The sequence below is a fragment of the Lissotriton helveticus genome, chromosome 12, assembly GCF_964261635.1.
Source record: "Lissotriton helveticus chromosome 12, aLisHel1.1, whole genome shotgun sequence".
NCBI lineage: Eukaryota > Metazoa > Chordata > Amphibia > Caudata > Salamandridae > Lissotriton > Lissotriton helveticus.
The window spans coordinates 312,571,482-312,588,149 of record NC_136073.1 but is presented as its reverse complement, the minus strand read 5'-3'; the positions used below and the strand labels follow the sequence as shown (position 1 = coordinate 312,588,149).

Genomic DNA, 16,668 nt, shown 5'->3' with positions numbered 1-16,668 from the left:
CCCTCCATGCCACCAACACTCCATCGCATGTCGGAGGATCACTTGGTCCTTCTCCGTCAGGAAGTTACGGCTCTCTTGGCCAAGGGAGCTATCAAGGGAGTCCCTGTGCCAGAAGTAAGTTGTGGTTGTTATTCCAACTACTTCCTGGTACCCAAGAAGGACAAAGGCCTGCATCCTATCTCAGATCTCAGGGACGTCAGCCTCTTCCTCCGGAAGGAGAAGTTCAAAATGTTGACATTGGCTCGGGTCCTGTCTGCCTTCGAGACTGGATGGTAGCATTGGGCTTGAAGAACACTTATTTTCACATCCCATCTTGCCTTCCCACCAGCGCTACCTGCAGTTCACAGTAGGCCACCAGCATTTTCAGTTTACTGTGCTTCCCTTTGGCCTTACCAGCTCCCCACGGGTGTTCACAAAAGTGATGGCGGTAATCGCAGCTCATCTGCACAGATCACGGGTTCCAGTCTTCCCTTATCTCGACGACTGGCTGTTGAAGGCGAGCTTGCCCCAGACAGTCGTCTCCCACCTCCAGACTACGGCAGACCTCCTGCATTCGCTGGGGTTCACAGTCAACGTGTTGAAGTCTCACTGGATTCCCTCCCAGAAGTTAGTTTTCATCGGAGCAGTTCTGGACACAGCGCAGTTTCAAGCCTATCCTCCCGAGCAGTGAGTCCAGGATATTCGGGCTATGATACCGATGTTTCAGCCTCTACCCCAGTTTTCTGTGAGTGACCCTGTGGCTGCTGTGCCTCATGGCCTCCTGCATCCAGCTGGTGGATCATGCCAGGTGGCATATTGCGGGGCTATGCAGTGGAACCTGAAGTTCTAGTGGGCGCAGCATCAGGGAATCTTTACAATTGCGTCCATATCTCGGAGAGCACTGCCGACCAAATGCAGTGGTGGCTAACGGACCAGGCTTGGGTCAACGGCAGATCCCTCTCCCTTCCCCAACCAGAGTTCACAGTGGTGACAGATGCGTCACTCCTGGGATTGGGCGGCCACATGGGAGAGGCGGAGATCAGAGGCCTTTGGTCTCCGGCGGAGTCCTGGGTCCACATCAACCTTTTGGAGCTCTGGGCGATTCATCTTGCTCTGAAGGCATTTCTTCCTTCTGTAAGAGGAAGAGTAGCGTAGGTGTTCACGGACAACACCACCGCTATGTGGTACTGCAACAAACTGGGTGGGGTCGTGAACCCTATGTCAAGAGGCTCTTGGCCTTAGGACGTGGCTGGCACATCAGGGCATGTCCCTGGTTGTTCAACACCTGGCAGATTCCCTGAACGCCAGTGCAGACAAACTCAGCCGCCAGTGCATGATGGATCACAAATGGCATCTTCAATCTGAGGTGGTGCAAACTCAGCAGTGAGGAGAGCCTTGGTTAGATCTGTTGGCCACCAAAGAGAATGCGCAATGTCAGCAGATCCGTGCGTTGGAATTTTCAAGGTGGCACTCGCTCGGTGATGCTTTTCGTCGCAAGTGGAATTGAGGTCTTCCATACGCCTTTCCGCCTATCCCACTTCTACCCAGAGTGCTGAAGAAGATGGAGCGCAACTGGGCCCAAGTCATTCTTGTTGCTCCGGACTGGGCACAAAGAATCTGGTATCCCAAGCTCTTGAACATGGCCATCGATCCTCTGATCAGACTGCCTCTTCGGTAGGATCTTCTGTTGCAGCAGCAGGGGACGGTCCTCCACCTCCTTGCGTGGAGATTGAGCGGTGACGGTTGCCAGTTTTCGACCTCCCTCCCGAAGTCTGTAATGTCATCTTGGCAGCCAGGCATCTCTCTACTAAAACAGTATACACCTGTAGATGGAACACATTTGTGGCATGGTGCGCAGCAAATGCTGTGGATCCCCTTTCTGCCCCTCTTTCTGAGATTTTCCTGTTCATACTTTCTTTGGCCCAAAAGTGCTAACCTCTGGGCACCCCTAAAGGGCTATATTTCAGCCTTTCTTCGCCTTCCTGATCAGCCTTCTCTTTTCAAGTCCCCTATTGTAAATAGGTTTCTTGAGGGCATTACTCGCCTTTTTCCTCCTATTTCTTTCGTAATGCCCAAGTGGGACTTGAATCATGTCTTAACTTACTTTCTGTGCGCCCCTTTCGAGCCACTATATAATTGTCCTCTCAGACTCTTGATTTGAAAAACTGCTTTTCTGGTTGCCATCACCTCTGCTCTCGGGGTGAGTGAACTTCGGCTCTATCTTTTAAACCTCCTTTCCTTGCTGTCCATCCGGACAACGTTGTCCTTCGAACTAGGCCTTTTTTCTACCCAAAGTAGTTAACTCTTTCCATAAATGACAGACCATCACTTTTCCCACCTTCTTCCCACCCCCGAATCCTTCCAAGGAGGAGACCAGATCCACCATCTGGATCAAAAATGTGTTATTTTATCTGGGTCGCACACAAAACCATTCCTTGTCGATGATCAACTCTTAGTTGTCTATGTGGGCACCAAGAAAGGTCGGGCCGTGCAAAAATGGGCCATCTCTCGATGGTTCGTCCTTTACATTAAGATCTGGTATTCCTTGGCAAAAAAGAAGCCTCCGGCAAAATAAATCAGGCATCTTCCGCTTACTTATGGAGTGTTGGAACGTGGGGATCCAGTGAAATATGGATGTCATCTCCCTCGACATGCCATCAATTAAGCACTATGTCTACAGCTTAAGGCATGTCACTTATAAACCATCGACATCATGTGTTTAAGTTTCACTTAAGCCAAAAGACCTGTCTACATTAAATGCATTAAAGTGCTTGGTGTGCGTCTCCCCTGGCTAGGTTTGACGGCTCCCCAGGGAGCCACGCCGCACAGTTTGGGAACCGCTGGCTTAACCACATCTTTTCTTGCATACACAAAGGAGGCTAAATGTGCACTATAGACTTACTTGATGTTTATTTTGATATCCCATTCTCCCTGAGACAGACTCTTTCTGAGGTTCCCGATCAGCAAAAAAACCTTAGCAATACAAACAAGTTACTTACCTTTGGTAATGCTCTCTCTGGTGGATACTCTGTCTGCGCATTGTCCTCACCATTAGAATATCCCCAGGCACCAGACTGGATCAGGAAGCTTTAAACAATATTGCTTCCATGTGCCGGTAGGTGGCGTAGTGCCAAACAGAGACACATGTATGTCCCACCTCTTCATGATAACGTCTTCTTTCTTGACTTTTGCATCCGCTGTGACACACCCCAACAAAAAGAGGTACCAGTGTGCAGATCTCTAGTTTGGGGCTGATTTATATCTGGGACCATTCCACAGAAAGGGAGGTGAGAGGTCATTGAGAAGTCTGCAGTTGGACTATCTACTAGAAAGGGCATTAAAAGAAGTAGCCATGTACCACGGTATACTGCAAAGTTATCACGCTATTCCATGGCCCAAAACTTTACTAAGGCCTAGCTGTATTATTGGATTGCGGTATGTCTGCATCACTTATGGTGTTGCATGGGCAATGCAATACTTAAATCAGATTAACAAAGGAAGGCAAGGCCTGACCCTGCATTGATTGCTAAATCTGGAGATGTGCAAGGCAGCGCAGTTAGCTGTTTTGCATTACTTTGCACACCATAATCTACATTGATGTTAAATTCGGCATACATCTGTGTGACATGCCACTGTATGCCGCTCCAGCCTATGCCATTCCACTCTTCTGGTTCTACTGTATGCCACAACACTCTATTCCACTGTAAGCCACTACAATCTACTCTATTCCACTGTATGCCACTCTACTCCACTGTGCCGCTCCAGTGTATGGCACGCCACTGCATTTCATTCTACGCTATTCGATTGGACCCCACTCAAATGTATGCCACTCCATTATTCACCATTCCACTGTACACAACTCCACTCCACGCTATTACACTGTATACAGCTCCACTCCACGTTTCTTCATTGTACACAACTCCACTGTATGCCACTCCGGTATACTGGTATGCAGGAAATGCTGTTCCTCTTTGTGCCACTCCACTCTGTGCCACTCCACTCTAACCCACGCCATTCCACTCTACCCCACGCCATTCCACTCTACCCCACGCCATTCCACTCTACCCCACGCCATTCCACTCTACCCCACGCCATTCCACTCTACCCCACGCCATTCCACTCTACCCCACGCCATTCCACTCTACCCCACGCCATTCCACTCTACCCCACGCCATTCCACTCTACCCCACGCCATTCCACTCTACCCCACGCCATTCCACTCTACCCCACGCCATTCCACTCTACCCCACGCCATTCCACTCTGCCCCACGCCATTCCACTCTGCCCCACGCCATTCCACTCTGCCCCACGCCATTCCACTCTGCCCCATGCCATTCCACTCTGCCCCACGCCATTCCACCCTGCCCCACGCCATTCCACTCTACCCCACTCCATTCTACTCTACCCCACTCCATTCTACTCTACCCCACTCTATTCTACTCTACCCCACTCCATTCTACTCTACCCCACTCCATTCTACTCTACCCCACTCCATTCTACTCTACCCCACTCCATTCTACTCTACCCCACTCCATTCTACTCTACTCCATTCTACGCTATTCCATTGTACTATTACACTCCACCCCATCCTAGTGTATGCCACTCCAGTATATACCACTGAAAGGAACGCTACTACACTATAAGCAATTACACTGTATGCCAATCCAGTCCATGCTTCTCCACTCCATGCTATTCCACTTTATGCCATTCCACTGTACTCTTCTCCACTCCAGTGTACTCTCCTCCACTCTATATAACGTCCCTCTATAAAACTCTACTCTATCCCCCTCTACTTTATCCCTGTACTCTCCACCACCACCACAGTCTGAATTTGAACTTGACTCTATGCCTGTGCACTCTATTGTACAACACTGACATTTTCCAGTATTGTGCGACCCAGCACTCCACACTACTGTATGATGCACCACTCCAATTTATAAGTTTCCTTGACTCTACGCCTCTTTAGTGTATGCCACTGTACCCTACTCCACTTTACACCATGCCACTCTGCTCTTCTACACTTCACCGTACAGTGTTCCACTGTATGATACTCCACTTTACGGTAATCCAGGCTTCGCCAATACAGCGTACACCACTCCACTTTACACCGCTCCATTGTATAACCCTCTCCTCCACTATATATAACTCTACTTTATGTCTACCACACTTCATGGCACTCTACTCTGTCCCCCATACACTCCACTGTCCAACTCTATACTCCACTCTATGGTCGTACACTCCAATGTACAACACACTATTCCACTATACAACACTTTTCTATATGGCACTCGACTCGTGTACAAGACCCCACTCCAGTTTATAACTTTATTACCTGCGGTACACCAGTACACTCCACTCCACACCACTATACTCTTCTACACACCAATACTCTCTTGTACTTTTACTCCACTCTAGGTTAAACCGCTCAACTGTACTCCACTGTACGAGACTTTACTGTACTCTATGCAACTCCTCAAGACTCTATTACATTGTATACCACTCTCCATCACTTTACTCGTGTCTATACCCCTTCCCTCCACTGCACAATACTGTACTATACTGTGTCACTGTACAACACAATACTCCACTCCACTCTAGTCCACTATGGAACACTGTACACAACTCTTTGTATGCCACTGCATCCCACTTTACCCCACTTTACTCCACTCTACTTTGACATAGTACTCCACTGTACTTCACTACTCATCTGCATCCCACTTATCTCTGTGCCTCTCAATGCCATTGTACTCTAGAATACTGTGTACCAATCCACTGTACCGCACTCTACAACACTGTACTGTACACCACTCCACAAACATCAACTAGACTGTATGCCACTACTGTCACATTCCAATACTGTAAGACACCCCACTACACTCTACTGTACAACTCTGTACTCCAATTTGACCCTTTACTCAATTATGCTATGCCACTCCTTTATAGTCTGCGACACGCCACTCCATCATATGACACTTTATTGTACTCTACACTAACGCACTCCACTACTCTACGCCACTCCACTTTCCGACAATCTTCTCCGCTGTGTGCAACTCCACTCTACAGCACTGTACTTCACTTAATTCCTATTCACTCTGCACCACTGTACTGCAGTGTGACACTCAGCGATACCCCTCTCAACTTCTATGTACGATATACCACTCCACTATATGACACAACACTCCACTCTACTACACTCCCCTCCACTGTACTCTACGAGACTCCACTCGACGATACTCTAATCTATGACATTAGTTCACTCTACTCCCCTCCACTCCTCTTACAGTCTACGACACCCTACTCTACTTTTTGGCATGCCATTCCACTCTACAACTCGTTGCTCCATTCTACGATACATGACTCCACTATATGAGACACCATGTCACTACACTATATAACTCTTTACAACATTGTACGATACTTAACTACACTATACTCTATTCCACTCAACAATACTCCGGTCTATGACATAAGACTTTACAAAACTCTCCTCTACTGTACGACTCGTCACATAACTCTCCACTTGCGAAACTGGACTCTACGATTTGAAACACTTTTTTTATTTATTAAAAAACATTTAACAACTATTGGGAGAAATGTTAATCCCTTTGCATTTTTAGTATGTTGATGCCAGCTGTATGTTAGGGGTTAAGGTATAGTTATTAACTCCTGATATGGAATGTGTCTCATGCAAAATGTTGCGTCAAAGTTTATAAGTAGGCCTGTAATTATAACAGATAATATATCACAGTTCAACATGGACAGACATTCTAAATACAGATGTGTATGTTGGCAGGCTGCAATAACTGTGTTAGAAAGAAAGTTAAAGATTTACTGTTTATGGTGTTAAATTGAGTTCGTTCTAGTGATTTCGAAACATTAAAGCAGAACACCATTTAAGTAAAGAAAGTTGTTGTAGAAATGAGTAGCAAAAGTATTTTATTATTGTCCCACAGGGGAAGTGTTCTAGCCCTAGACAACACCATGATGTGAATAATTACCGGTAGAGCTTTTCTTTCCAGAAGTTTTTCTTTTTCTTTCTCAACGGAATAATTTAAAATGCAAAATCAGCTTTCTTTGTGAGCCTGCCCGCTCTCCTGGCAAAGAATTTTCAGGGTTTGCAAGTTAGCAAACGGTCTCATTACCAACCATATATGAACAATAAGATTCACTGGACAGCAATGCAGAAATAGTATTGAAGAAAAACACACTGGGCAGAAAGGTGGGACACCATTATGTTCGCTTTATATCTGTTAGTCAATAGATCATCTTGAAATAGGCCATGTGAAAGCTTTGCAGCATGATGAAGATGTGTGAGGCAGAAAGCTCTGATAGTGCATTTATAGTTTATCCTGAAATACAGTGTGCAATGTTACCATCCCAGTAATGTATACACATGAAAGTTATTTTGAATGCGATATTTTGAAGTTTGCAAAATTTCCAAATCTCAATTCTGTCTCGCTGTTATTCTGTAACTGCTGTTAGTACAAGTTTAAAAAGTGGGTTTTAAGAGTAAATATATTTCAGTAACATACTGATCAGTGGTAGTGGATGTGACTATTGTAAGCTACAAAGCTCATATTCATGGAAAAAGTTTTATAGAAAAGCACTTCATCATTAGTTTTACAAATGGTGTTTTACATGTTGTTTTCATTTGATTGTTAACATTTTTCTCATTGTTCATTTGTTCCAATCTACTCATACTGTCAGCCTCTTGATTATTTCCAAATTGTAAATTTTCTCTCCTGTTTGGAAGTGCCAACAAATAAAATGTGCATGCAGTAAGTGAAACCCTTTGTTGTTACATGGTAATTACTGAATGTATTCTCTTCTTTCAGTGGATCCAAGAGTAACGTATGAGAACAAGAATGAGAAGGAAAGGATACAAAATTGGACAAAAGAAGTATTTGGTGAAGGGCCTCAGCCAAAACTTGAATTTGCCCAGTACAAGGTACACCTTACTGCTGACTATTTTAGAGCAGTGTAGCTTTATAGAAATGTCTTTGTGCTGCTACATAGCAACAGTTCAGATTGTAGTATTGAGTTTGTGATACTAATGGCCACATCTGCGGTAGAACTGCAGATGATCTAGCAGAACCCCAAGTTGAACCCCTGAATTGGTACACACAAAGATTATTTAAAGTTGCATAGCTTCTGTTATGTTCCACTCCTTTGTGAGAAAGTGCCCTCTTTCTTGCATGGTATGCCCCCACTTTTTGCAGAATTGCGGATGTTCTTTGAGTGTGCCCTGGGTTTCTGCTAATCTGGTTCCCAGGGCCTATGTTCCTTCCCTAAAACTGCATTGAAGACTAAACCCAATTGGCATCTCTGACCACAGGTCAGCCCCTGGTAAATGGTACCACAGGTACCTAGGGCACTGTGACCAGAGAAGACCTCTAAGGGCTGCAGCACTTATTGTGCCACCTTTAGAGGTCCGGTACCCTGACACACACACACACACTGCTTTTGCAGGCTGCATGTCTTGGTGCAGAACAAAGTGAAGAGTCGACATGGCACACATCCCTGCGTGCCATGCCCACAAACCACTGCACTGGCATAGATCAGTCACCCCTCTAGCTGGGTGCACTATACCAGTGGTGAGGGTACATGTGCATGAGCTCCAGACCCCTACAGTGGCTAAGTCCCTTCTTAGATTACTTCCAAATGGAACATGAACCAGCGCTCTCCTGAAGTATCTTATCCGGTATTTAAGTAGACCAGAGTTTTGATATGTTCGTAGGTGCTGATTTGGTGAATCCTCCTGCGTTTGAGGATGAATTAATAGACAATGTGCGCTGTCCCCTGAGGGGTATGGGGAGGAGAGCGCGTCTCCAAGTCCATTCAAATAGTTAAATTCAATAAATTTCAAATCTTGAAAGTTTCAAATGTTTTTATTCTTCTTAATTTCTTGTTTCTTTCAATTTTTTCACGAATTATTTCCTTCTGCAATATCCACGCTTTTATACATACAATTCTTTTATTCTGCCCAATACATTTCAGGCGGTGCCATTCGTCAGGGAACTTTTTGGGACTTTTAAAGTGTCAGTATTCATTTCAATACGTGGTGATGCGCGAGCGATTCACGCCCGTGTCATACAGTGTAATAAAGATTAACGCGCTTCGCTTCTCTCCATGGGCAGGATAAACTAGTGAGGAAGAGAGGTGTGCCCACCTCTGCCAACTCCACCCATCAGGTGGGGGAGGTGAGGTGAAGCACAACTCTTAGTCCACGCCATCTTGAAGATGTTGAGGCTCAGCCAACCAGGGACAGGCACATGCCCTCATCCCACTGGAGGGTGACATAATAGGGTTTGTACCCACCCCAGGGAAGGGCCCCATTGGTCCCTGCCTTTTACCTACCAGTTACGCCCCTGAATCTAGTATTCAGGGACACCCCTGAACCTTGCTTCCTGAGATCCAGACAAGAAACAAGAAGAAGAAAAGGACCAAACAGCCTTGCAGCAGCCAACAAGAGGAAGACGCCCACTGACTTGTCCCCAGCCCCACCGGCCTGTCTCCCCCTCCAACCTGCTCCTTCGAAATTCCAGTATGTCCTGCAGCCAGCAACCTCAAACACCCCGAAGGACCGGCCTGCCTTCACTTGCGACCCCTGACCTGCCTCAAGCCTCCATTAGACGCCTGCAGTCTAAATCCAGAAGGCCCCCCCCTAACCTCGACCCAAGAGCTGGTAAGAGGGACCTGTCGAGGCGGCGAGCAAGTGGCCGTGCATCTAGAGAGATCTCCTGCCTGCGGCCATGCGAGGGAGTGGAGACGTGCATGCAGTCGCCTGGAGATGTGGCTGTAGGCACCACGTTTGGTGCCGCGCTGAGAGACCGAGCGACGCGACCTCTAGCCTAATCACTGGCTCCCCCGTGACTCCATCTATCCATCAGGGCTGCCCCTGAAAAGCTCTGGGTCGCCTGCGGACCTGAACCCACTCCCTTATGCCTCCAAAGAAAAGCACAAACAAAGGCACGGGCAAGATATCGGATTTACTTACTTCCGCTGATTCGCGTCCGGTGCTCAGGGGGGACTCAGATAAGTCGACCATGGCCCTTTCTAAGGCGGACCTCCAATCTATGCTCAAGTACTTCAAGTCTGAGCTGCGTAACGAGCTCGGCCAGCCCACCGCTTGAGACAATTGACATCCTGCGGTCTCCATACTCTCCCCTACTAAGAACTCCTGCGTGCATTGCTGAGCCAACACCCGTCCCACGAGCAGAGGAGCGGGACCCTCTATGATGTTTTCATTCCTCCCCTGTCCTTGAAAGCTGAGACCTAGCTACTTCTGTATGATGCCCGGCGGAACTACTCCGCAAGCTATAGGGGAGATTGACTTTTGGCTCCCTATTTTGACTATCACCTACCCAGCCGAACTTCGGGCAATCGCTTCTGCGTCTCTACTGACCTTATCTTCCCCCTCTCTCTTCCCACTCTCCCTTCCCCCTACCCTCCCCCTCTCCGCTCCTACCCTTTCCAGCTTCTGTTATCTACCCTCACCTGCCCTTGCCCTTTGTCCCCACCCTGTTTTTCTGCGAACCTCTTCCCCCGCCACTTGAGACCAAACTATTTTGTCTGATACCCGATGGAGCTACTTGGTTTAGCTATAGGGGAGATGGGCCGTGGATTCCCTCCGTGGTCGTCACCTACCCAGTCGGTCCTTAGACAGACTTCCTTTCGTCTCTATGGTTGTCTCTTCCCTTATCCTCACTTTCTCACCTCTCCTTCCCCCCACTACTTTCTCTCTCCTTTCTCTCTTCTCCTAATGTATTGCTGATTGTTTGATATTATGTTTACTTGTTGATCTTTTTCTGGTATATTGTTGAACCACATTGTTGCACCTCCTTTCTTCTCGCCTGTCGGCTCCTCCCGCATCCTCCCTCTATCCATATCTCTCCTGTCTCAATTTATTTGAGACAGAACTATTTTGTCTGATGCCCGAAGGAGCTACTTGGTTTAGCTATAGGGGAGATGGGCCGTGGATTCCCTCCTTGGTCATCACCTACCCAGTTGATCTTTTGACAGACTTCTTTTCATCTCTCCTTATTGTCTCCTTCCTTATCCTCCCTTTCTCACCTCCCCTGCCCCCTCCACTACTTTTCTCTCTCCTCTCTTTTCTCTCCTCTCCTAACTGTATTGCTTATGTTTTGAATGCTTTGTGTAACTGTTGAACTTTTTCTGTTACATTGTGGATTCTCATGTAAAGCGCTCTGATACCTCCGGGTCTAGCCAGCACTATATAAAAGAAATGAACCTGCGGCTGCTGACAATATGTGCTCCCACCTCCCCCCCCCCCCCCCCCCCCCCCTCCGCTCCTACTCTTTCCAGCTTCTGTCCTTTGCCCTCGCTTGCGCCTGTCCTTTGTCCCCACCCTGTTTTTCTGTGAACCTCTTCCCTCGCCACCTGAGACTGAACTATTTTGTATGATGCCCGATGGAGCTACCTGGTTTTAGCTATAGGGGAGATGGGCCGTGGATTCCCTCCATGGTCGTCACCTACCCAGTCGGTTTTTAGACAGACTTCCTTTCGTCTCTACGGTTGTCTCTTCCCTTATCCTCACTCTCTCCCCTCTCCTACCCCCCACTACTTTATCTCTCCTTTCTCTCCTCCCCTAATGTAATGCTGACTGTTCTATTTAAGGTTTACTTGTTGTTCTTTTTCTGGTATATTGTCGAACCACATTGTTGCACTTCCTTTCGTCTCTCCTGTCGTCTCCTCCCGCATCCTCCCTCTATTTTTGTCTCTCCTTCCCTCCTCTCTCAATGTATTGAGACCGAACTATTTTATCTGATGCCCGATGGAGCTACCTGGTTTAGCTATAGAGATGATGGGCCGTGGATTCCTTCCTTGGTCGTCACCTACTCAGTCGGTCTTTAGACAGACTTCCTCGCGTCTCTACGGTTCTCTTCCCTTATCCTCACTTTCCCTCCTCCTCTACCCCCCACTACTTTCTCTCTCCTTTCTCTCCTCCCCTAATTGTATTGCTGATTGTTTGATATAATGTTTACTTGTTGATCTTTTCTGGTTTATTGTTGAACCACATAGTTACACTTCCTTTCGTCTCTCCTGTCGTCTCCTACCGCATCCTCCCTCTATTTATGTCTCTCCTTTCCTCCTCTCTCAATGTATTGAGACTGAACTATTTTGTCTGACGCCCGATGGAGCTACTTGGTTTAGCTATAGAGGAGATGGGCCCTGGATTCCCTCCTTGGTCGTCACCTACCCAGTCGGTCTTTAGGCAGACTTCTTTTCGTCTCTCCTTATTGTCTCTTCCCTAGCTCCTATCCTCTATCCCCTGAATCTCTCCCCTTGTCTGCCCTGGGATCACACCTTACTGGACTTTGGACGTTGCCTTGACTCGTCTACCGGTTTGTGTCTCCATCACCCTTCCTCTCCTCCTCCCATGCTGTGTCTCTCACCCGCCCCTCCCCTTTCCCACCCTCATTATCTGTCTACTTCCTGTGCTCCAACCCCCCCCCCCCTCCCCGAATCTCTCACCTTGCCTGCTTTACCCCTTACGTATTTGTGCTTATTGTTTATCTGGACCTTACATGTAACTATGTTGCCTTTCTCTAAGAACTGTCACCTTTGTAATGATGTAACCTGTATCTATGATCTGATGCTCATGTAAAGCGCTCTGATACCTCCGGGTCTAGCCAGCGCTATATAAAACTTTTAATTTTTAAATAAAGAAGATCCAACCCCAAAAGGCACCCCTGCACCCGACGCCGCACAGCCTTGTGTGCCCAAACCAATGGTGCCTGACCAACACCTAACTTCCCAACTTTCCTCTCAGAGTGGTGGTCTCACCCAGAACTCCTTCGTCTCCCTGCCTGCAGTGCCTTTGCAAGCCGGAGGTTCTCCTTTGGAAACAACAGGGCATCCAACATCGAAACAGCACCCTGCACCCGGCCACCCTAGTGCCACTGACGGTGCGTCTTTGGTGCTAATTTGTTTCCCAATTTGCCCTGAGCTAAAGTCCAGGAGCTTTGCTCCCACAATCCAGTGGCCTGCTTGCCAGCAGCCACCAACCGGAGGCCCCCTTCCACCATTGGATAGCATTGGGCCTCAACACTCTGCACCCGGCCGCCCTAGTGCCGCTGAGGGTGTAACAAGAGTGTATCACTGACCCAGGGGGAACCCCTGAGTCTACCCCCAGAACCTCAACTCCCACTACCGAATATTTACCTACAAACCGATAACCATATTTTCCTCCATAGGATAACAGAAACACTTTTTCCTGAAAAGGTGGCTAAGTGTGGAGTTTTGAAACCTAAAGAAATTCTTTAAAATTGTAAGATTGACCAACAATGCTTTTACTCACCTGTTTACAGGAAATGTCCCAGTGCTACATCCAGGCATACAGCACTGCGTAAGAAAAGTAATCCAAAAGTAACTTACCTGCTATTTTACTGAAAATCCCTGAAAATCCCATTCAAGTCTATGTACTGTATTTACAAGGGATTGCATTTCTCTGAAACAATACTGTAACTCAAACCATAGTAGATTTACAATGGCAATTGAACTGTTTAAAATCAGCATTTACTACTGTAAATTGTGTATTGCTTACCTGTGCCATGCTTGCTTGGTTCTAGAAATATAACTAAAAGAATATTTTTATTCAAAAACAATTGGTCTGAAGTTCATTCTTTAAATGTGTGTGAATTCATTTGCTGACTGAGTGTGTACAACAAATGCTTAACACTGTCCTCTGATACTGCCTTACTGCTCGACCACACTGCCACAAATAGAGAGTACGGTTCTATCTAATTTTACCTCTGCCTACCTTTGTGGTTCCACTGGACTCTGTGCACACTATACCTCACTTTGGTATAGTATATACAGAGCCAGCATCCTACAGTGGGTCCCTTAGGGTGGAACAAGACATGGTGCAGCCCTTATAGACCCTCTTTTGTGCCCATGCCTTGGGTACCTGGGGTACCATTTACATGGGACTTAGAGGTGCTAAAGGTCTTGCCAATTGATTTGGGAATTTGTTTTAATTCTTGTTTTTCCGTTGGGACATTGTTAGTTTTCTAGTGTCTTTATTTGTATAATTTATTTAAGATGGAAGTATTTGCGCTGCTATTTCTAAAGGTTGTACTTTTATTGGATTAATAAGTTCTGTTCTTGGTGATGTCTGTAATTTTTCCTTAAAGAAGTCAAACTGTCACAGTTGGTCCTTTGATTGATTTAGGGAAAGATTGATTCCATCAATAGATTTACATTTTATCCACATCTTTCAGGGCAGTCATTTGTTCTGTTATCACTGAATATCGAATAATTAAGGAATCAGCAATTTTCTTCACTAATTTCAGCTCATTGCCGTTAAAACAGGTTAAGACAGCAATGTAGCAATATCGATTGAGTGGTTATTTAATAGGGTTTTAAGGCGCCACAGGATTGAGTTACACTTGTTGTATTTATTATCAAAGTATGAATCTTATACGGTGCTAAAGGGTGTGGAGATCCACTAAACTCCACCAGTTGGGCACAAAACCTCAAACGCAAATCTACTCCCCAGCACACGTATATCTCTTAGCAGAGTGCAGCATAACATCCCAGTGTCTCCAAACAACAAACCGAGTGCGGTGTGCACACCGCACAATATCTGCTAAGAGAAAAGATATTGCGTAAATATTGAAAAAAAGAAACCAGGAAAACTTGCAAAGAACATTTAACTTGGAGTCATCGCTGACAACTAACGGAACCCCTGTGTGGGTCGGAATTAACACCACATTAAAAAGCTTTATACTGGGACAGTATAGCCTTGAGAAAGTCGCGGGATCACACCCTGTAGCGACGAAACATGTGTTGGTTGTGGCCGGGAAAACCAGAATAAAAACATGAACAAGACAAAAGAGAAAAAGAACTGTGCAGATTCTGTGACTAATTTTTGTACTTAACTCTTTACTTGGAGGGAAACCAGTATTTACCTATATACGTGTGCTGGGGAGTAGATTTAAGACGGCAATGTATTATCTATCGCCTTCACCTTCTTGTAATATGACTTTTGGTGTTTGTTGTATTTCTCATTGTGATCCATACCTTTTTCTATTTCTTGTAAAAGGCCTGATCAAGTAGGAATCTTTTCTACCATAAATTGATTCCGAATTGAAAATTATACCTTGTTCTGTCTATGGTGAGTTTTGTTTGGAACACTGTAGTTTTTTGTTAGCATTATTTAGAAGCTTGGAATTATCAAATCAAACTCTTCAGCTCTTGATACCTTTGTCGAGACTTGATTGGACAATGTCACCTCAGTTACCATGTTTGTAAAAGAGAAATAAAACACTATAGTACTTTGTTTCAATGTTATGTTTTCGTTAGCGATTTTTCTTTTTTAGAAGAAGTGTTTCTTCGCAGTTTTGCAGAGTGAATCTTTCTGGATTCACTATGCTGTGCATTATTCCGCGGTCTAGTGGTTGGGTCCGGAATCGTAGTATTTATTCTCTTTTGTTTTTGTTTTTTGTAGCCCAGGTGGGCTTTGACGTCCCACCATTTGGTGTCCTCCCGTGACGTCGGCGTACTTGCTCCCGAAGCTCCCAGCTTTGGGCGCCATCTTCAGATTATTTTTTCCGCCGTTGGGTCTGGATCGTCACCGCAAGGTTCCAGAGTTTATCTAAAGAAGAGGAGAAAATAAAGCAGAAAACCACCGAAAAGATGGAGAGTACATCTCGTAATCAAGAACGCAGAGCTGGGAGGACGAAGGAGAGGAAGATCAGAATCTTCGACGTCCAACGGAGAATGCACATACATGGGGCCACCTGAGTGCAGCAATGGACAAAACACCTTTCAAATGTTGCCGTAATTGCCACCACAAGTACGCGCAGAAGGACCAGCACCCGGTTTGCAACCTCTGCCTGCCTATCGACTACGAAAGCAAGGATTGCACCGCCTGCTCGGCATTCACCCCGAAGACCCTCAGAGTAAGGGAAAGACCGAGGAGAGCGAACTACACCATGCAGGGCCAAGGACAACCTCCGTCGCTCCTGGGCTTGGGCTTCTCCAGTGGAGAATAGGACCACATCGCCAAGGGACAAAAGGACTACACAGTCGTAGAGACCGATATGAAGTCAACAAAGGAGGTAAGCGAGAAGTCGACCCCTAAAACCCCGACAGACTCTTGAAAATCAGAGTCAAAGTCCTCGAAAGGAGCACTGGCGCCGAAGCAATCGACAGCCACAGCTGCGTCCAAGGACAAACAGCCCAGCGTACTTCGAGAAGGACCCCCAGCCGGCGAAACCCAAGACAAACCTAGGTTGTCGAAGCACGCCCCCGAAAAGGCACGCTCGATGCTGAAGAAAAAAGAGCCGAAGGCGACTTTGACGTCCACATCGAAGACATCAAAGAGAATCGCCGAAACACTCGACGCCGAACAATCGGCTGAAATGGAGAGGAAAAAGAGAAGGCTTGAGGCCGAAATGGACAGTATCCTCCAGAGAGAGAAGGATTTCGTCGAAGCCCTCTGACGGTTGTCGGAGTAGAAGTCAAAGAGGAGTTCGACGCCGAAGAGCCACTGAACACTCTGGAACCAGCAGATCAGCAGGACGTTGAGGGCCTATATTACTACGAGGGAGAAGGCGAGGAAGACCAACAAACGAATTTGGGGTCGGCATACTCAGTGGTGCAGGACCTGGATTGGCAGTACCTCGCCCGGAAGAGGCCGTAGAAACATATCCCTCGAGGCCT

General features: G+C 46.6%; 1 protein-coding gene across 4 annotated transcripts in view; it reads left to right on the top strand.

The window, feature by feature from the left end:
- Nucleotides 1-16,668, top strand: part of CENPN (centromere protein N) — a 308,258-nt gene that overhangs the window by 259,280 nt on the left and 32,310 nt on the right. For all 4 annotated transcript variants that reach the window (XM_078671014.1, XM_078671016.1, XM_078671013.1 and 1 more), the window contains one exon: nucleotides 7,815-7,927. In XM_078671014.1, the coding sequence (XP_078527140.1) occupies nucleotides 7,815-7,927 (113 nt within the window). The remainder of the gene's footprint in view (nucleotides 1-7,814; nucleotides 7,928-16,668) is intronic.